Source organism: Piliocolobus tephrosceles, chromosome 16 (genome assembly GCF_002776525.5).
Source record: "Piliocolobus tephrosceles isolate RC106 chromosome 16, ASM277652v3, whole genome shotgun sequence".
NCBI lineage: Eukaryota > Metazoa > Chordata > Mammalia > Primates > Cercopithecidae > Piliocolobus > Piliocolobus tephrosceles.
The window spans coordinates 47,248,051-47,268,387 of record NC_045449.1 but is presented as its reverse complement, the minus strand read 5'-3'; the positions used below and the strand labels follow the sequence as shown (position 1 = coordinate 47,268,387).

The following is a 20,337-nucleotide window of genomic DNA, read 5'->3' as shown; positions in this document are numbered from 1 at the left end:
CGTCTTTGGGCTGTTTTCCCAGCTGTGTTTGTGGAGAAAAGGTTCCACGTCCCTTGCTGCTGTGACCCTCTGTGCCTCGGTCTCCCCCTGCCGGGCCTGCTCTGGTGTGTGGCAGAGACCCACCTGGTTCTCCGTGGCTGGCTGGCACTCCTCCAGCCTGACCCCAAACGCCCTTGGGGCAGCCTTCTTATTTTTTTTTATGATGTTGATGCCCCAGGGGGTTTTGGGGGCTGCAGCACTGTCATCTGAAGTGGGGGAGACAGAGAGAACCAGAGTGAGCCAGGGTGCCCAGGAGGGTCACACACATTCACTGCCACACTCACACATTTGGACGTATGGGGACTCCATCAGAGAAGCAACCAGCTGTCCAGGGCTAATGGGACACTGTATGGCAAGAGAGAAGGCCTGAAACGGAGGATGCTTACCCCAAAGGAGAGGCCCAGAGCAAGGCAAGGACTTCCGTGTGGCCTCATGGGCCAAAACTACAAGGCGGGAGCCGTAGAACTTTATTTCTTTAGAGACAGGGTGTAGTGCAGTGGTATGATCATAGCTCAATGCAGCCTCAAATTCCTGGGCTCAAGCAATCTTCCCTCCTCAGCCTCCTGAGTGGCTGGGACTATAAGCTCATACCACCATACCTGGGTAATTTAAAAATTTTTTTTTTGCCGGGCACAGTGGCTTACGCTTGTAATCCCAGCACTTTGGGAGGCTGAGGCAGGTGGATCACATGAGGCCAGGAGTTCAAGACCAGCCTGGCCAACATGGCAAAACCCTGTTTCTACTAAAAATACAAAAATTAGCCAGGCATGGTGGTACATGCCTGTAATCCCAGCTACTAGGGGGGCTGAGGCACAAGAATCGCTTGAACCCAAGAGGTGGAGGTTGCCATGAGCTGAGATCATACCACTGCACTCCAGCCTGAGTGACAGAAAGATACTCTATCTCTAAATAAATAAATAAAATATAAAAAAATGTTTTGTAGGGATAGGGTCTTGCTATGTTGCCCAGGCTGGTCTCAAACTCCTGGCCTCAAGCAATCCTCCAGCCTCAGCCTCCCAAAATGCTGGGATTATAGGTGTCAGCCACCATGCCTGCTGGCCCAAGGGAACAACTTTCTTCTTTTTTTTTTTTTTTGAGACAGGGTCTCACTCTGTCACCCAGGCTGGAGTGCAGTAGTGTGATCTCGGTTCACTGCAACCTCCACCTCCCAGGCTCAAGTGTTTCTCATGTCTCAGCCTCCCAAGTAGCTGGGATTACAAGTGCCCACCACCACACTCGGGTATTTTTTTTGTTTGTTTGTATTTTTAGTAGAGTTGGGGTTTTGCCATGTTGGCCAGGCTGCTCTTGAACTCCTGACCTCAGGTGATCCACCTGCCTTGGCCTCCCAAAGTGCTGGGATTACAGGTGTGAGCCACCTTGCCCAGCCAGGTAAGAACTTTCTAACAGTCAAAGGTGAGTGAATATGGGAAAGGTTGCTCTTAGAAAGGGTAGGCCTCTTATCCCTGCAGAGACACCAGCAGAGATTAGAGGACCACCCAGCAGGGATGTCAGGGAGGGGAATCAGGCTTCAGGCCCTTCCACCCCGAGACCCTCACAGGCATGCACACACAGACAGACATACCGGGTAACCCTGGCACACACTCAGGCACACACAAGTAGACACAGCCCAATACACACACACATGCCCTCCCCTCCCCATGCTCCCTGCCCCCACACACCACCCTGTCTCAGTGACCACCTTCCTACCCTTGCTCCCTGCAGGCAGGTCCTGAGTCCTGAGGCCACGTGCCGCACTCTGCTTGAGGAACTCAGACTTGAGGCCCCCCAGGCCACGAGAGCCTTTGGGGGAGGAATCAGCTTTGGGCCCAGAGCTATGGCTGTGCAGGAAAAAGGGGGAGAGGAGAGGTCTTCATGTGGGGTGGCCAAGCAGGCCACCCACCCTGGCCTCCCATCCCTCAGGACCTCCCTTCCACCCTGAGGCAATGCCTCCATGCCTAACTGCAACGTGGAGACCCTGGATACCCCTTCCCCCAGTAGAGGGCGGCCCTGGTGGTGGGCCAGGAAGACATCCTTTGCCTTCAGCCACCCACCACCCCCACGGAGGGGACTGCTCCACGAGGGCTGGGCCTCACCTCACTTTGCGATAATCATTAAGCTTCTTGCTGATCAGAGCTTGGTTGGCACAGCCGGGGTCCTGAAGCAGGAGAGGAGAGAGTGGACAGTGTCAGTGCCCACAGCCAGCCCACCCCAGGGCTCATCCCTGGCCCTGCTTCCCCTCTCGTCCACCTGCCAGGTGGACAGCCCAGACCCTGGAGTGAGAAAGACCAGGCCCGGACTCCCCAGCACCCTCTCACCAGCTGAGGCCTTGGGGAAGCCTCTTAGCCTCTCTGAGCCTCAGTCTCCTTGGTAATAAACATGGGGGGCTAACAGGGAAGGCTCGGGGCCGGGTGCAGAATCATGCAGCACTCGTCACCATCCTGGCAGACGCTGAGCAGGCATGGAGGAGGTCCCCCAGGAGGGGCTGCTACTGCCAGTGATGGTGACTTGGGACCACCCTGACCACGCCTTGTTGGGGACAGTCAAGCCAGGCCCCCAGAGGAAGAGGCCCAAATTCCAGGTGCCTTCCTCCCTGCAGTGGGGAAAGCTGTTCCCAGGGGAGCAGAGCCTGGTCAGTGAGAGGATGTGTCCTCAGCAAGAGGCCATGCACTACCGCCCCCCTCCCATGGCCAGAGCAGGCCCAGGCCCACTGCCCTCTTGGCAGAGATCCCAGGCCCGGGACAGCCACATGACTTTGTATGGGTGTCTCAAGGCACTTCTGTTCCTGGCCAAATAAGTAAACAGGGAGGAATCCCTACTCAGGCCCCTGGAGTGCAGCTATGGCTGACTGCAAGGGGCGCCATTAAAAAAAATTATTCTGCTGGCACAGTGGCTCACACCTGTAATTCCAGCACTTTGGGAGGCTGAGGCGGGAGGATCATGAGATCAGGAGATCAAGACCATCTTGACTAACACAGTGAAACCCCGTCTCTATTAAAAAAAATTAGATGGGCATGGTGGCATGCGCCTGTAGTCCCAGCTACTCGGGAGGCTGAGGCAGGAGAATCACTTGAATCTGGGAGGCAGAGGTTGCAGTGAGCTGAGATCGCGCCATTGCACTCCAGCCTGGGCGACAGAGCGAAACTCTGTCTCGGGGGAAAAAAAAAAAAAAAAAATCTCCCAAAATCCCTGCTGAGGCCATTGGCTCCACCCCTGCCCACCTGTGGCCAAAGGCCAAGTCTCTCGGCCGCCTCACAAGGTCAATGTGCTCATTGCCCTGCAGATAGGCTAGCCCAGTGCAGTTCTGGTGCGGGGATACTCATGCCCTAACATACTCCATAGGAGGCCCCTGCCTTCCTCAACTCCTGGAGCTGACCACTCCACGCCAGAGCCTGCTCAAGGCGATCCTAACACAGTCATAATAATCCCTGTCATCATTAGGGTCAGGATGGTGACCGCCAGTCCCCACGCCCGAGGACACCAGGTCCTCCATGAGCCCTGCCCTGCACCCTCCTCACCCCAAAACCTAGGGGGACACAATTGCGAGGTGCACTCCTGTCAGCCCCCCGTTCTAGCAGAGGGAAGTGAGGCTCAGAGCGGGCATCCCAGTTCCACAGCCAGTGAGAGGCCACCCCGCCCGCCCTCTGTGGCTGCCGGGCTGGCCGGGCCCTCACCTCGCCCTCGGCCCTGCTGTTCTCCCGGATCGCTCTGATCCAGCCCAGCATGTCATCCCGGTCCTCAGCCTGAAAGAGATATTCACAGAAGTCAGCGGTGGTCAGCCGGAACACGTGCCTCCTCTTGGTCTCGCTGTAGGAGATGTCCACGAGGCAGGAGCCGATGCAGACGGGCGCCGCCTCGTCCTCACCTGCGCCGGCCGCCGCAGCCCCCGCCGCCGCCGGCCCGGGCTCCCGCCGCTCCTTGCTCAGCGAGAGCGAGCGCGCCCGCAGCGCGGCGTACACCCGCTTCCACTGGCGCAGGCCGCTGCCCGCTTTCTGCAGGGAGACACGGGGTTGGGGGAGACAGGAGTGGTGAGAGGCCAGTCCTGCCCACTGCTCTCAGAGTAGCAGACAGAGGACAGCCGGGGGATGGATCCCACGCTGCCTACCAGGAGCCCCCTACTCCACCCGGCTGGACCTGGGCAGCCTCCTGCCCACAGCCCACCAATGCTTTCTCAGCCCCTCACCTGCCTGGACATCCCTACCCATCACCCTCAAGCTCCCCAGCAGACCCTAATCCTTTCCCCCTCTAAACACCAGCATCAACACTCACCGGGTGGTGGCAATGCTCAGACACCCAGCATGGCGCTCCATACATAAAATCCTCGGGAAGCCATTCCCAGCCCATGCCCCTCCCCACACTGCTCCCCACCCCAGCAAAGCTGCTCAGAAGCTGTCCGCATTCTCAGAGGGTTGTTCTCCCCACTTTTCTGCCGCCCACCCAAGAGTTCACTTGCCCAGAAGCTCCTCTCAGGGACATCCTGAACCACCATGTGGCCAAAGCCAGTGGCTGCTTCTCCCCCACTTGTCTTAACCCTTCAGCAGCATCTGACACAGCCAGCCCCTCCATCCCTCTCCAGACCCCGTCTCGGCACCTGAGACCCCATGTTCCCGGCTTTCTTCCTAATCCCACTGGCTCCTTCCTAGTCTTCTCTACTTCCCCTCCCCCACCCTCTACACCTGTAGTTAAACAGCCAGGACACTCGTCCCCAGGGGACATTTGTGTGGAGGAAGCTGGAGGGTGTGCTATGGCATCTGACGGATGCTGCTAAACATTGCACAATGCACAGGACAGCCTCCCCCAACAAGGAATTATCTGGCCCAAAATGTCAGCAGAGCTGAGGGTACCAGACCCCGCCCTAAAGAAGGCGGAGCTCCAGAACTTTGTCCTGACTCTCCTCTCCTCTCCCTGCACACCTCCCTCAAGGATGTCATCTGTGCCGTGCCTTTAAACCAGGTCCATCTGCTGATGGCCACTCCCGAGTCCAGCGTCTCCCCCAGCCACAGCCTGGGACCCCCACCCTGCTCAGTGTCTTCATTTGCGGGTCTCATGGGCACTTTGCACAATACTTGCCAGGCCATGTGATTTCTTACCATCAAACCTCTTCTCCACCCTCTACCCCCATCTCTTCCAGCCAGTCAATCCACCCAGGTGCCCAGAAACCTGGGAGCTACCCTTGACTCCTCCCTTTTCCTCGCCCTTGACATCCCATCCATCAGGAAGTCACAACTGTTCTGCCCGTCTGTCTTTCCTGCCACCACCCGGTCCACACCATCAACGCCTCCTGCCTGGAGGACACACAGACCTTCCCGGTCTCCACTCTTGCTCCTGCAATAATTTTCCAGCAGCAGCTGCAGCGATCATGTTAGAATGAAAAGGAGATCGCATCTCTCCCCTGCTCAGGATCCTCTCAAGAGATCCCATTGCCCTCAGAATCAAATCTAAGGTCTCCTGTGGTCTGTCCCTGCCTCTCCTCAAATTCATCTTCACACCGTTCTCACTATGTCAAGCCAGGGGGCCCTTGCAGGTGAGCCAGCCAAGCCTTTCCTTTCTCAGGGCCTCTCCGCTTGCTGTTCCTTCTGCCTAAGACCCCCTCCCTCACTTCTATATGTGGCTGCTTCCTTCTTCCCCTTCAGATCTGAGCTCCAGCATCACCAACATCACCTCCTCAGCGAGGCTTTCTCTGACCATATTTTTCCCTCAATGCAGCTCCCACTTCTGATCAGCTTGATCCTCTCCAAGAGCTTACTGCAGCCTCAGACTATCCTGGGGACAGGGAGCTTGTCCGTCCTCTCATTTCCATATCCCAGGGCCTACAGCTGCATGCAAGGGCTCATCAATATTTGCTGAATAAATGAATTAATGATCCTTGGAGCACCCTGAGGGCAGGAGATCCAACTCCCATCAGATCCAGAGCTCCTCTCCGCTGGCTGGTGGCTCCACATCCAGCACAGGCCTTGGCCCTCCAAACAAACCAGGCAAGAAGACCCCGTGGCTGGCAGATGGGCATAGCCCACATCTGGCCTCCCATCGTGTGGATCCTGAGCTGTGAGCCCTGCTCATCACAGAACTGCTGGATGGGGACAGGGACATTCAGAGTAGGAGATAGCAGAGCCCTCCAGGGAGAAAGTTAATGTGACAGTGAGGTGGTGACAAGGGCACATCTTTGAGGCTAAACCAGCGGGATGACCCGGGACAAGGCAACCGCACTCCCAGGCCTCAGTGTCTCCAGATGGTAAATGAGTGAGGTAGTTGGTCACCAAGGCTGCATGCAGCTCCCATGCTGGGGCTGAGGCTGTGGGGACAAGTCACTGTCCCTTTCCCTCCTCTGTCTGACAGTCCACGTCTCTGAAAGAGGCTGGGGCTGGGAGGGAGCACGGAGAGGGTACCCACGGCCTGGGTGGACCAAGGGCCTGAGGCTGACTTCAAGACTCTCCTCTAATGTCCAAGCCACAGCACCAAGGGAGTGAGCGACATTGGGTTTTGGCCAGCAAGGGAGTGGAGGCATGGTCCTCCAGAAGTGGCCAGTGAGCAGTAACGGGCCGGCTCCTGTCCCTGAACTGGGCTCAGGGCCCCCAGGAGCTGCGGGTCAGGCTCCCCTGCAGGGGGAGCCAGCCAAGCTCGCAAGGACCCTTCCTGTGGCTCACGTTAGACTGGAAGGGCTGGCCCGCATGTGGCTCTCCTCGCACAGTGCGCATGGCTGGTCCCTCCCTGCCTCATGGTTCCCATACCACGTGTTGCTGCCAACTTGCTGGCTCTTTTTGGTCTCTGTCAGCCTCCTCCCCCGGCAACTTCTCTCAAGGCTCAGCTGGGTCTCTTGCCTTTTTCCTTCAAGCTCATGCACAGAGGCACAGGTAACTGGTCGGTGCTGACAGACAAAGGCCAGGCCTCCCTCTAGTGCCACGCCCTCAGAGCCTTTGTCTCCAGGACACCTCCACTGGGGTCTGTCCCAGGGCCCTCAGACTCACACAGCCCCAGTGGAGCCCCTTGGCTTCATCTCCCCGAACCTGCTCCTCCAGTGTGGCATTGCCCAGGGAGGGTCCCCCCACCCCCCCCCCCCCCCCCCCCCCCCGCCCAAGCCAGGAATCCAGGAACCTTATTGCCTCCTCCTCCTTTCGTACCTCCCAGCAGCTGGCAAGACCTGGCCTTCCTTCCCCTGGAATCTCTCTCTAAAGTGTCTGCTCCACCTGGCCCCACACCACCGCCTTGGTCAGGGCCCCCAGCCTCACTCACCTGGACGACGGCAATGGGATTGGCTCCTCCTGTCACAGACACAACCTCAGTCTCCAGGCATCGCCAGCCCACATTTAAAACCCTAGACAGAGCCGGGCGCGGTGGCTCATGCCTGTAATCCCAGCACTTTGGGAGGCCGAGGCAGGCAGATCATTTGAGGTCAGGAGTTCGAGACCAGCCTGGCCAACATAGTGAAACCCAGTCTCTACTAAACTACAAAAATTAGCCGGGCGTGGTAGCAGGCACCTGTAGTCCTAGCTACTCAGGAGGCTGAGGCTCAAGAATTGCTTGAACCCAGGGGATGGAGGTTGCAGTGAGCCGAGATCGTACTACTGCACTCCAGCCTGGGTGACACAGTGAAACTCCGTCTCAAAAATAGATAAAATAAAATAAAATAGGCCAGGCATGGTGGCTCAAGCCTGTAATCCCAGCACTTTGGGAGGCCAAGACGGGCAGATCACGAGGTCAGGAGATCGAGACCATCCTGGCTAACACAGTGAAACCCTGTCTCTACTAAAAAAATACAAAAAACTAGCCGGGCGTGGTGGTGGGCGCCTGTAGTCCCAGCTACTCGGGAGGCTGAGGCAGGAGAATGGCGTAAACCCGGGAGGCAGAGCTTGCAGTGAGCTGAGATCTGGCCACTGCACTCCAGCCTGGGCAACAGAGTGAGACTCTGTCTCAAAAAAATAAATAAATAAAACTAAATAAAATAAAACCCTGGACAGGCTCTTCCTGGGTATCAAGGCCCCACACTCTGGGCAGGTGCCCAGTTCCCCAGCTCGTCTTCCACCTCTCACCCTGGCTCCCAGCACACCTCTCCCCACCTCTCCCCGAGACCTTCTAAGGAGACATCTTCCCTGTCAGGCCCCTCCATTGTCTCCCAGTTTTGTGGCTTCTCATCCCTTTCGTGTCTCAGTCTCTGGACCCGCCCCTGCACCCCAGTGTCATAGCAGTCTGTGCACTTGGAACCATGATGCCACATGCATTCTCTCTGCTCGACAGGAGCGACAGGAGCCCCAGGAGGGCAGGGCTGCCCTGGCTCCCTCACCACTAACTCCCCAGAACCTCCACAGAGGCTCCCAAGCAGGGAGGCCTTAGTCATTCTCCACAGAGGAGCGCCAGTCCTGCCTGGACTTCACCCTCACTTAATCCACAGCAGCCCTTGGGGTAGGATAATATTGTTCCTGTCGTATAGATCAGAAAGTGAGGCTCAGGGAAGGTGAGTGGGGTGCCCAAAGCCATGTGCTTGATATATGGCCGGACAGGAACTCAAAGTCTGTCTGTTTCAAAGCTTATGTTCTTTCCAGGGACCCCCAAGACCTCAGAAGGCAGGGTAGAAAATTCAAATAGCAGTAAGTGGGCCAGGTACGGTAGCTCATGCCTGTAATCCCAGCACTTTGGGAGGCCGAGACAGACAGATCATTTGAGGTCAGGAGTTCGAGACCAGCCTGACTAACATGGTGAAACTCCATCTCTACTAAAAAAATACAAAAAAAAAAAAAAAAAAAAAGCTGGGTTTGGTGGTGAGTGCCTGAAGCTGGAGGTTGAAGCTGGAGAATTGCTTGAACCCGGGAGGCGGAGGTTGCTGTGAGCTGAGATCGTGCCACTGCACTCCAGCCTGGGCAACACAGCGAGACTTCATCTCAAAAAAGGAAAACAAATAGCAGTAAGCAGAAGTACAGCAGCTCCAAGTGCCGGGCACTGGGTAAACCCTTTACTTAGATCATCTCATTTAATCCTTAGCAATAGGCTTATGAGCTAGGGATTACTGTTAGCTCCATTTACAGACGAGGACACTGAGTCATGGCCAGATGAGTCACCAAGGCTCTCAGAGCAATGGGTGATGCAGTCAAGAGTCAAACCCAGGTTCATCCTAATCGCCAGGAGGGAAGGCAGTGGTCCCTCCTCCCACTTCTCCAGCCCACAGCGCAGCCTGGGCCAGGGTTTGCATCCCCTGGTTCCAGGGGCCCTGCCCTTCTCCTCTCAGGGTCCTGCTGGTTCCCTCCCAGGCCCTCCCCATCTACTCCCCGAAGCCCCCTTCGCCTCTCACCTGGATCTCCATGGTGGCTCCTAACTGGTCTTCTTGCCTCCAGCGTGGCCCCTCCCTAACTCACTCCCAGAGAGCCAAATGGACATTTTAAAGCTGTAACTCCCTTGGCAAGAGCCCCCAAGAGCTTTTGGTTGTCCTTAGGATGAACACTAAGCCCTTTCCTGGCCTGCCTGCCTTCTTCTTGGACCTTAGCTCTCCTACGGAGATCATCCCAGCCTTGCTCCTTGTTTTCCATGAGCCCCAGTGGCCATCTTCAGGATGGCCTGTCAAGCCAGGGCCACTATGGGATGATTTCGCCAGAATTCCAAGGACGACTTTATCAGATCCATCCCACAGCGAAATCCACCTCTTTTGTTAACTTCTTTTACATAAGTTCTTCAAATCCCCCTGCCAGGAAGTTCTTCCTAGCATCTAACCTCCATCCTTCATGGCGCAACCTACACTGGTTCTTTCTGGCTCCAGAGGCTGTCAGGGTAGGCCTAGGAGAAGCTGGAGGGTTCAGCTTCCACCTCATTCCTCCACCCATCTTACCTTCCCCTTTTTGGTGAGAATCTGCTTATAATACAACCAGCCTTCTCTCCTGATATCACTGAAGGTTGCATCTGAGAGGTCAGAGGTTGAGTGTCGCTTAGAAGGAGCGTCAGCATCTTCAGAGGTGCCCCAGCTATCCAAGGACTGCAGGGAGACAACAGAGGGCAATTTAGGGTGGCTCCCACAATGCCAGCATCTCAGGAACCCCATGGACCACTTGCAGCCGCACAGGCCTGGTATATGTCTGTGCTACACCCCGATGTGCTGTGTGACCTCATGGGCATTGCTTGTCCTCTCTGGACCACTTGTGTTGAGGTCATGAGACATACATAAAGGAGAAGCCAGAAAGGAGGAAAGTCTATGACCTACCAGCAGACCACATGCCTCACCACGCTAGAGGAGCCAATCCGGAGCCTCCTGTAACTTTATAGACTTAGAAGAATTAAGGAAATGGAGGAAGTGATCGTGTCAATGAGGAGTTAAATAAACAGGGGAAGTGGGAACATCAACAAAGGCTGAGTGAGTGGAGCAGGTAGTCATGTCCACAAGGAGTTAAACAGAGGAAGTGACAGTGTCAACAGGACTCCAGCTGCAGAGGGTGCAAGTCAAGCGAGAGCTAAGTAAGCAGAAGAAGTGATAAGAAATAAACTAGGTACCAACATCACCGGGGTGTTCAACCAACCAATGAGACAGAGGGCTTGACATCAAGATGGCTTTTCCAGTCCATCTATAATCAAAAACAGCGGGGGAAAGGTGCAGCAGGCACGGTGGCTCAGGCCTGTAATCCCAGCACTTTGGGAGGCTGAGGCGGGCGGATCACTTGAGGTCAGGAGTTCAAGACCAGCCTGGCCAACATGGTAAAACCCGTCTCTACTAAAAACACAAAAATTAGCCAGGTGTGGTGGAGCATGCCTGTAATCCCAGCCACTTGGGAGGCTGAGGCACAAGAATCGGTTGAACCCAGAAGGCAGACGTTGCAGTGAGCTGAGATAGTGCCACTGCACTCTAGCCTCGGCAATAGAGTGAGATTCCATCTCAAAAAAAAAAAAAAATCACGCATAAAAAAATATATATATATGATTTTAAAAACAACAATACGTCCAGGTGTGATGGCTTATGCCTGTACTCCTAGCATTTTGGGAGGCCAAAGCAAGATCACTTGAGGCCGGGTGCAGTGGCTCACACCTGTAATCCCAGCACTTTAGGAGGCAGAAGTGGGTGGATCACCTGAGGTCAGGAGTCCGAGACCAGCCTGGCCAACATGGAGAAACCCCGTCTCCACTAAAAATACAAAAATTACCCGGGCATGGTGGCACATGCCTGTAATCCCAGCTGCTCGGGAGGCTGAGGCAGGAGAATAGCTTGAATCCGGGAGATGGAGGTTGCAGTGAGCAAAGATCATGCCACTGCACTCCAGCCTGGGCAACAGAGTGAGACTCTGTCTCAAAACAAACAAACAGCTGGGGCTATCACAGGCCTGATCCTACCTCCCCAGGTGCTGAGGCTGGGAACTCCACCTGTCTACCAATCTCAACCCTGTGTCCCGGCCACACCTTTCTAGTGTCCACCCCCGACCCCGTCCCATGAAGACAAGACGCGATGCAAATACTGACTGAGGGTAGTGAAGGAAACAAATGAAGCCCCAAATATAAGCTCAGGGAGCTTCTATTTTAGCTGGGGAGCCAGGCAGGGAGGAAGGGAAACACCAATTGTACATGAGGCGTGCTGAGGAGGAAAACATAGAGTAGCGAAGGGAGGCGTGAAATGTCAGTGGAGGCTGGAATTTCAGGGAAGACCTAAAAAGCCGTGAAGACGGTGGAGAAGTGAGTCATGTGGCTATGGGGGATGGGTCTGGAAAGAGGCAGTCCAGACAGGGGCCCCTGGGTGGGGCTGCGCGGTGTCATTCAGGGATGCTAGGGCCCACAGAAGAGGGCGGGTCCCGCGGTGGACACGAGGGTGAGGGGTGCAGGGAGGAGGGGGAAGGCAGGAGCTGGAGCAGGAACCCCCATGCCAAGGCTGTGGCCCCACCTCCCCAACACCCTCTCTCCCCGCTCCCTTGCTCCTGTGCACACACACTTGCAGCTCACCCCGTCGGTGAAGAAGCTCCGGAGCATCCGCAGGCTGGGTATGCGGTTTGGCAGGCGCCTGAGAAGCGAGGGTCAAGGGTGAGGGATGTGGGCAGCAGAGCTGGGACCTCACTCTCTCGTCACCCACCAAAACCCAAGGCCCAGAGGCCTTCCAGTGGGGGAGGTACACTGTCCCCTGCATAGAGGACCCCAGGGCCAAGAGCCCTGCCCCAGAGCAGCTGGCCAGGGTGGCTGTGGCCACCCCACCCCATGTCCAGACAGCGCCTCACCGCAGAACTCGGCCCTCGTCGCGGAAGGTGTTGAGCCCATCATCGCAGGACTTGGAGCGCTCCGTGGTGATGGCCAGCAGGTAGGAGGAGCGGCGGCCAGCCTTGATGCTACCTGCAAAGCCGCCCGCGTTGGGCCTCAGGGTCAGTGGGGCAGCAGGTCAGGGGCTTCCCAGAGCCCTCCCTTCTGGGCAGGGGCAGGAGGTGACTCTCCCAAAGGGCCCCAGGAGGAGCAGAAACCAGAGGAAGAGGCCAGACATGAAGCAGTAGGCCCAACAGAGATCCCTGGGACTGGGCAGCAGGGGAGAGGGTGGGGCTGGGGGTGTGGGGAGTGCTCACTGCAGTCCTGTGAGTAATGGCGTCCGAGGGTGAAGGTGAAGGTCGGGGAGGATGGGCTGGTGCCCAGGACGGGGGCCGAGTTCATGGCACTGGAGACCACAGCAGAGGCAGGGACATGCTTGGCTTGGAGGTCAATGCTGGGGCTGGTGGGCTCATCTGTGCACGAGAAGAGAGAGAGGTATGAAGGCGGCAGAGAGCGGAGCCTGCCTGCCCCACCCCAGCCTTGCCAGCCCCTGTGCCACTCGCCTCCAGGCTCAAACACATCTCAAAGGGTCCTGCTGGCAACATGCCCACTGCCAAGCGTGACTGGCCCACTCTCCAGACTGTGGCCATGGAATCCTTCCCCTCAGGAGTGGGGGTAAGCCACCCTCCTTAGACCGGGCTCCTGAGGACAGAGCCAATATTCCCCCATCAGACTGGGAGCCTCTTGAGGGCAGGAACAGTGTCTCCACCATCAGACTGAGGGCACTCAGAGAGAATGAACTGTGTATCTCCTCTCAGACCAAGAGCCTCCTGAGGGCAGGGGCAGTGTCTTCCCCATCAGACTGAGAGCTTCCTAAGGTAAGGGCTCCCTCATCAGTTGGGGCTCCTCAAGGGGAGAGATTACATCTCCCCCTCAGACAGAGTGTGCTCTGGAAGAAGAGACTGCCTCTCCTGGCCACAGCCTAGAGCCTTCCTTACTAACAGAAGGGGCTGTGTCTCCGCTCTACCGAAGGCTGGCTGGGGAAGAGCTGTGTCTTCCCCTTGCCCCAGGCCTCCACCCTCTCACTGTCTGGTAGGGTGAGCTCACCTCCCATCTCCCGCCATCCCTCTCCATAACCCTGCATCTTGCTCTTTCTCCCTAGCCCCGTCTCTCCTGCTCCCGCCTGGGCAGCTCATATTCAACAGTCCTGAACTTTCTCCCCCTCTCACTCCCAACACGGGGATGAGGCACCACCTCCAAGCCTGGCCAGAAACCTGGGCATCACCCAGCCGCTCTACTCTCTTGCCTCTCCCTCTCCTGCATCCAGTCGAAGGCAAGGCCATGCTTTCAAAAGCCAACCCCAGTGACTGATGAGACCCTTGGGCCTGAAAGGGTCCTTACAACCCAGAAGGGGGGTCCTGCCTCTCACTTAAGGGTCTTTGCATATTCTATTTCCTCTCCTTGAATATTCTTCCCCTAATGAACTCTTTCTCATCCTTCATGTCTTAGCCCAAATGTCCTTTCTCCAAGATTCTCACCACAGCCCTTCTCCTCAAGCTCCCTGTCCCACCACATGCCCATCCCAATGGATTGTTCCTGCCTGTCCACCACCCTCTGCTGGACCATCCAGTCCAGAAGAGCATGGAGCCACGCACAGGGGCTGACACAAATATCTGGTGAGTGGATGGAGGGATGGAGGGTGGATGGAAGGGACAAAGAGGGAAAGATACAAAGGGAGGCTGGAAGCAAGAGTCAAAAGAAAGAAAGATGGATGAATGGGTGGAAGAAAGGATGGAACAAATGAATGAACAAAAGAAGGTGAGAGAGAGGAAAATAAAGAAGGAAGACTAGACGGATGGATGGATGGATGGATGGATGGAACAAATGAATGAACAAAGGAGGGAGAGGGGAAGGAAAGAAGGAAGGAAGAACAGATGATAGATGGATGGATAGATGGATGGATGGATGGATGGATGGATGGATGGATGGATGGATGGAGAGAGGGAGAAAAGAGTGTATGGAAAGATGCTGGAAGGATAAATGAATGAGAAGTAGGATAGAAGAAAGGATGACAGAAAACAGAAGGAAAGATGGAAGAATAGATGGATAGATGGATGGATTAACAGATGAATGAACTGACAGAGAAACAAGATGATCCCACCAGCACCCAGCCGAGTTCTGCCCATGATAGACAGGCAGATGGGGTACAGCAGGACACAGAAAGCCAACAGCCAAGTCCCCCAGGACACCCACATGTACCATCACTCACCAATAAAGGGGATGGAAGCCAGAGAGTCTTCAGTGGCGGCCAACGGGGCCACCTTCCTGCCCAGGCGTTCCCCTCGCCCACTGGCCTCTGGCTCTGGGGACTCGTCACCAAATCCAAGGTTCATCTGTCTTGCGGGGGTCAGCTGAACCTTGCGGCCCGTCGGGGGCTTCTGCCTCAGGACCACCTCATCGCGGCGATCCTCCACAGGAGGCTCCAGGGCCCGGGTGCTGGGTTCCGGCCGTACAACCCTGGGTGGCTCAGAGGCCTCTGGTGGGAACGGTGCAGGGGACTGGGCCAGGTTGAAGGTAGGCAGCCCCCCAAAGGGTGAGTCCCGGAAGGAGAGTGCGTGCAGGAGGCCGGTCCGGCGCTGGAATGATGGGCTGTAGCTCCGGTAGCCGATGTACCCGAGGTCATCCAGGCCCTGCAGGCCAGGCGGGGGCGGGGCCTGGCGCCCCGGCAGGTCCCGAGTTGGGCAGGCGGGGGTGCGGGCAGACGAACGCTGGGAAGCCCAGCCACACCGCTCGAAGCGGGGTGACACCAGTGCCCCCGGCCCCAGTGCCTCAGCAGAACGGGTGGCCCGGCTCAAGTAGTCATCTGAGCGAGCTCGGTGCCAGCCCTCCTGGCCCAGCTGGCTCAAGGCATCCTGGGAGGTGGAGCAGGGCCACGGGCGGGGGGCAGCCACTTCCTCCAGCCGGTCCTGGGAGGCGCTGCGGGCCCGGGGGACCATGGCTGGGCACCGTCTCTCCCCCGCCCTGCGGGGTACCTGGTTTGACAGCCAGTGTGACAAGGCCTGCTGGCACTCCAGTCTGCTGGGGGGCACCCGGCTGCCAGGCTCCGGGAAGGCACGGGGCGTCCGGGGCTCCGAGGCGAGGTGGGGGAAGGCACCAGGGCTGGGGCGGGGCTGGCTCATCCCCAAGGAAGAGTTGTCTGGGTGGGCACGGGCAGCAGGTGGCACGCAGAGCCCTGGGTCACTCCAGGCAGCAGGACTCCGGGGGTCACTGGGCAGTGCTGAGGTGGGCTCAGGCACCATAGTGGCCCTGGTGGAGGCCCGGGCCGGAGGGGCGTAGGTCTTGCGGGGGTAGCAGATGGGGGGTGGCTCTGGGATGCTGCGGGCCTCTCCAGAATACGGCTCGTTCCCTTTCAGGTAGGCATCCTGGGAGTAGGCCTGGCCGGAGACACAGACAGATGAGCAGGGCCAGACAAGTCCCACGGGGTAGGGGTATGGCAGTCCGAGGAGGTCAAGGAGCCCAGGAGGGGAATGAAGGGAGAGGACCAAGCGGTGGGGGAACAAGGGGGTGGCACAAGTGGGTGGGGGTGGAAGGGCATGTCCAGGGAGAGAACAAAGAAGCAGCAAGAAGCCTTTGAGACACAGGCAAACTCCAGCAAAAGTGGGATTTCGCTAAGACTATGACAAGGACTGCCTTAGCCACAAACATTCCAGCATCTGTTTCCTAGGGTCCTCCCCCAGTCCTGGCCTCCACCGCCTGCCTGCGCCTTATGTCCACCAATGCCCAGAGCTCCTCGGGTGGAGCCGGGAAACCCCACAGAGACCAGTCAAGGTGGCAGATGAGAGAAGAAAGCCGGCTAGGGGTGTGTCCGGGTGGGGCAGAGGCTGGCAGAGCCCAGCTGTCTCTCCATCCCCGGGAATGGGGAGCTGGCTCCTGAGCCACAGGGGTGAAGAGGAGTTTGCCCACCTCCTGCCAGGCTTGAAGGAAGGCCCTTGAGCCACCTTCTGCCACCCCTGGGCCTGGAATTTGGCACTGGGAGCTGAGGCTGACGCTGCATTGCTAAGGAGTGACAGGGCCAGCGCCCAGGCCCAGCCAAAAAAGGAGTCAGCTCCCAGGGACAGCGGCCTTGTGGCCTGGGCCCAGCCTGGCCCCTGCTGAGGTGCCCAGGAGCCTAACTCAAGCCAAAGAACCAAAGGGTGGGAAGGTGAAACCCAACACACACACATCACACTACGAGGAGACACCGGAAGATACACACCCAGAGACACACTCACACACACAGTAAAACACAATGAAACACACACAAATAACTACACCTCCAGTCCCAGGCACAAACATCATGTGACGAGGACAAGCTAAACCACACCCCCGCACACTCAGCCCCTCCAGCTGGCACAGGAGCCGGCACACACATACCTCTCCCTCCTGCCATCCCGCCGTCTCCCCAGGCTCCCGGCATCATCACAGCGGCGGCAGCATCCCAGCCCGCCTCTGCCCGCCCCCAGCTCTAACTCCCACAGTGACCACTGTGTCGCCCTGGCTAGGGCCTCTGGTCCCCCTCCGTCTGCCCTCCCTGCGGCTCCCCCTCACCCCTACCCCGCTCTCTCTCGGCTGGCTGGCGGGAGGAGGAGGGAGGAGAGGATGGGTGTGGAGGGGCCTCGCCGCGTCGGTGGTGGCGTCAGCAGCTGCCGAGGCCCGATTGGCCTCCAGCCTTGGCTCCCAACCACAGGAATGCCTGGGCCCCACCCTCCGGCTGGCGGAGATGCGGGGACCAGTGGAGGCCCCCAGATGCTGACATCTGGGGCTGCCAGCCCACCCCAGCCTAGGCAAAAGAACTGGAGGCTGCTGCCCTTCCCACTCCTTGCCCCTGCCAGCTGGAGAGAGTGGGGGACATCCTAGGGTCCCGCCCTGTCACCTCCCCATAGCTGGCCTCGCTTCAGCCTGGGGGAGCTGTACAGCAGGGCCTTGAGACTTGGGGTGAGCGGTCTATCTCAGAGCCCCCCTTCCTTCCTTCCTCTCCCCAGGAAGAGCAAGGGGACAATCGAGGTCAGGGGTGGAGGTTTCCAGAGGGGCATCGTGCCAGGCATGGCACTGTGATTACAGTGATTACGAGTGCGCGTCCAAAGCAGAAACCAGCACAGGGGCTCCCAGGGCCTCCCCGGGCACAGTGACATCAGGGGCAAGTAAGCCGCCATCTGGCTGGGACCCATGAGACCAGGGAGGTGGGCACTGGACAGAGAGGACCACCTGGGGCTCCGGGCACAAAGAGGCAGCGTGTAAGTGTGGGCGTGTGTGTGAAAGGGCCCGCTTGGGAGTGCAGGGCCTGCTTCGTGCAGTGTCTGGGCCACGCTCTCTGTGTGTCAGGCTAGATGCTGTCTTCTAGGTATGCTGAGGTGACGAATGTATAAATTCGGAGTCCTGTAACACGGGTGGACACATGTGCTGAGATGGGCAGGAGGATGCCGTGGTGTTTGCGGGCATACATGTTGTGATAGTGGGGCGTGGGTGTGTAGCTGTGGAGAGGTCCAAGTACGCGAGGTACTATGCTGTTTGTACTGCAGGGAGCCAAGGGGCTGGTGAGTGTTTCATGTTTTAATGTTTGTGGGTGTGTGTTGTGGTGCACTTCGCTGTGTGAGGGTGAACGGTGGCAGTGGGTGCTTGTGTGATTGTCTCTGTTGTGGCACATGACTGGTGCTGTGTGTGTGTTGTGGTGTGCTTCGTGCTATACAGAGGGTGGGACTGTGGGGCTGTGCTCTGTGGCTGTGTACCTGTGTGTGCTGCTTGGGTACTGCGTAGTGCCGTACTCAGGGCCAAGCGGGGAGGGGATGCAGGGAACAGGCATCTCTCCTAGGAGCTGACAAGAACATACCAGGCTGGCGGAGCCTGCTGGGCCACCCTCCTTCCAGATACCCTGGCAGGAATCCTGCCTGCCAAGGCCAGGACTCCCTCTCCCCCAGCACAGAGCAGCTCCAAATGAAGCAACAACCAGCCCCAGCCCAGGGATGGGCGTGGCATCCCCAGTTGGGCAACGTCGGCCTGCGCCCTCCCAACACTTCCTTCTCTGCCTCCCAGGGGAGCCAGTGCTGCCCCAGGGCTCAGGGGTCTCCTCTCAGGCTGCGGGGGCCAGACTCACCAGCTGGAGGATGTCCTCATCCTTGGGCATGATAGATAGCTCCAGAGTGTCATCGCTACAGAGACAGGAGAGAGTCAGGCTGGGCCAATGAACAGGGTCCAGGAGGAAGGGATTCTGGTCTCCAGGGCACCCCCAGGGCAAAGGGGTGGGGAGATAACATGGGACACGGGGTCAGCGGCACTCACCTATTCTGGATCAGAGCTATGACCTGAGAGTAGGTCTTCCCAATGACGCTTTCCCCATTCACCTTTACCAGCCGATCTCCTGGGGACAAGGAGTGCATGACTGGTGACCAAGGGGCATCAAAGGCCCCATCTGAGAACCCCTGTACCAGGCATGGCTAACACTGTGGGGATAGGAGCCTCCCCAACACCTGGATCCGAGAATCAAATCCTAGCCAGAAGGTAGAAAGTAGAGCCCAGGTAACTGGGACAGCTCACCTGTGCGAAGCCCTGCCCTGTGGGCAGGGCCGTCTTCCTTCACATTCTTGACAAAGATGGTGTCCATGGGCTCCAGGCGGTGCCGGGGGGAGGGTCCTGGTGGGCATCAGCCAGGTTAGCTGGGGGTGGCTGCTGAAGGTCACACCCATGCACAGCTACACACACAGGGGACACACACTCAGCGAATGATCGCACTCGCCCGGTCACAAACATGCACAGGCCCACACATCCACGGGGACACTGGGCAGGCCCATGGAGGCACAGAACCCGACAGGAGGACACAGACCTGGGAGAATGAAAACCTATGGGGACACACCATAAACACCTCCTGTGTCCTCTTTATGTGCTAAAACTACACTAAAAAGGATGAACAGGCCAGGCGCGGTGGCTCACGCCTATAATCCCAGCACTTTGGGAGGCCAAGGCGAGTGGATCACTTCAGGTGAGGAGTTCGAGACCAGCCTGGCCAATATGGTGAAACCCCATCTCTACTAAAAATACAAAAATTAGCCGGGTGTGGTAGCACGCGCGCCTGTAATCCCAGCTACTCAGGAGGCTGAGGCAGGAGAAACACTTGAACCCGGGAGGCAGAGGTTGCGGTGAGCCGGGATTGTACCACTGCACTCCAGCCTGGGTAACAGGGCAAGACTCTGTCTCACAAAAAAAAAAAAAAAAAAAAAAGCTCACGCCTGTAATCCTAGCATTTTGGGAGACTGAGACAGACAGATCATGAGGTCAGGAGTTCAAGATCAGCCTGGCCAACATGGTGAAACCCTGTCTCTACTAAAAAATACAAAAATTAGCCGGGTGCGGTGGTGGGCACCTGTAACCCTAGCTACTCAGGAGGTTGAGGCAGAAGAATTGCTTGAACCCGGGAGGTGGAGGTTGCAGTGATCCCAGATCGCACCACTGCACTCCAGCCTGGTTGATAGAGCAAGACTCCATCTCAAAAAAGAAAAAAAAAAAAGGATAAACAAGCACAGCCCTTGTCCTTCCAGAGCTCCCTGTCCAGTGGGGGAGGCAGATTCTCACATTCACAGGTGCACACACAAGTCACAAAACAGAGGAAAGGGCGCCATACAAGAGGTCATAACAGTTCTGAAGACACGTGGCAGGGTCAGACGCCCTCCTCACAGGGATGCCCACTCCCGCAGACCCAGCAAGACACCTAATGTTCACATCCCTCACCTCCTCCTTTCCCCAGGCTCAGGGGCTCCAAAGCAGAGGTCCGAGGCCCCTAGGATGGGCACAAATTGCATTGCACCCCAACAAAGTTCCTCTGCTCCTAAGTGCTGCTAACTCTAAGCTAACAGAGAAATGGGCCTGCTCTAGGCCAGCTGGCTCCTCCCCCACCACGGCCTCTGGATGGGGATGCAGGAGTGTCCTATGGCTGCCCAGCAGAAGCCCCAGTGGTGGAGCAGGAAGGCTGCCAGAGAAGGCGCTCTGCCTTTAAATACCCTGGGAGTCTGGGTGTCTGCCAGGGGCCTCTGGGGAGCAAGGGCCACAGCAAGGGGAGTCAAGCTCACATCGTAGGAGAGAAAGACC

The 20,337-nt window shown here is 57.5% G+C and overlaps 1 protein-coding gene across 2 annotated transcripts in view; it reads right to left on the bottom strand.

Moving 5' to 3' along the window:
- The window catches only part of ARHGAP23 (Rho GTPase activating protein 23), an 85,627-nt gene that overhangs the window by 30,456 nt on the left and 34,834 nt on the right, over positions 1 to 20,337 (bottom strand). For both annotated transcript variants that reach the window (XM_023204309.2, XM_031934299.1), the window contains exons 4-15: positions 18,793 to 18,888; positions 18,538 to 18,616; positions 18,353 to 18,407; positions 14,492 to 15,656; positions 12,540 to 12,695; positions 12,204 to 12,315; positions 11,935 to 11,992; positions 9,848 to 9,991; positions 3,711 to 4,028; positions 2,133 to 2,194; positions 1,747 to 1,877; positions 124 to 245 (exon numbers count right to left, since the gene is read on the bottom strand). In XM_023204309.2, coding sequence (XP_023060077.1) covers positions 124 to 245; positions 1,747 to 1,877; positions 2,133 to 2,194; positions 3,711 to 4,028; positions 9,848 to 9,991; positions 11,935 to 11,992; positions 12,204 to 12,315; positions 12,540 to 12,695; positions 14,492 to 15,656; positions 18,353 to 18,407; positions 18,538 to 18,616; positions 18,793 to 18,888 — 2,498 coding nt within the window. The remainder of the gene's footprint in view (positions 1 to 123; positions 246 to 1,746; positions 1,878 to 2,132; positions 2,195 to 3,710; positions 4,029 to 9,847; positions 9,992 to 11,934; positions 11,993 to 12,203; positions 12,316 to 12,539; positions 12,696 to 14,491; positions 15,657 to 18,352; positions 18,408 to 18,537; positions 18,617 to 18,792; positions 18,889 to 20,337) is intronic.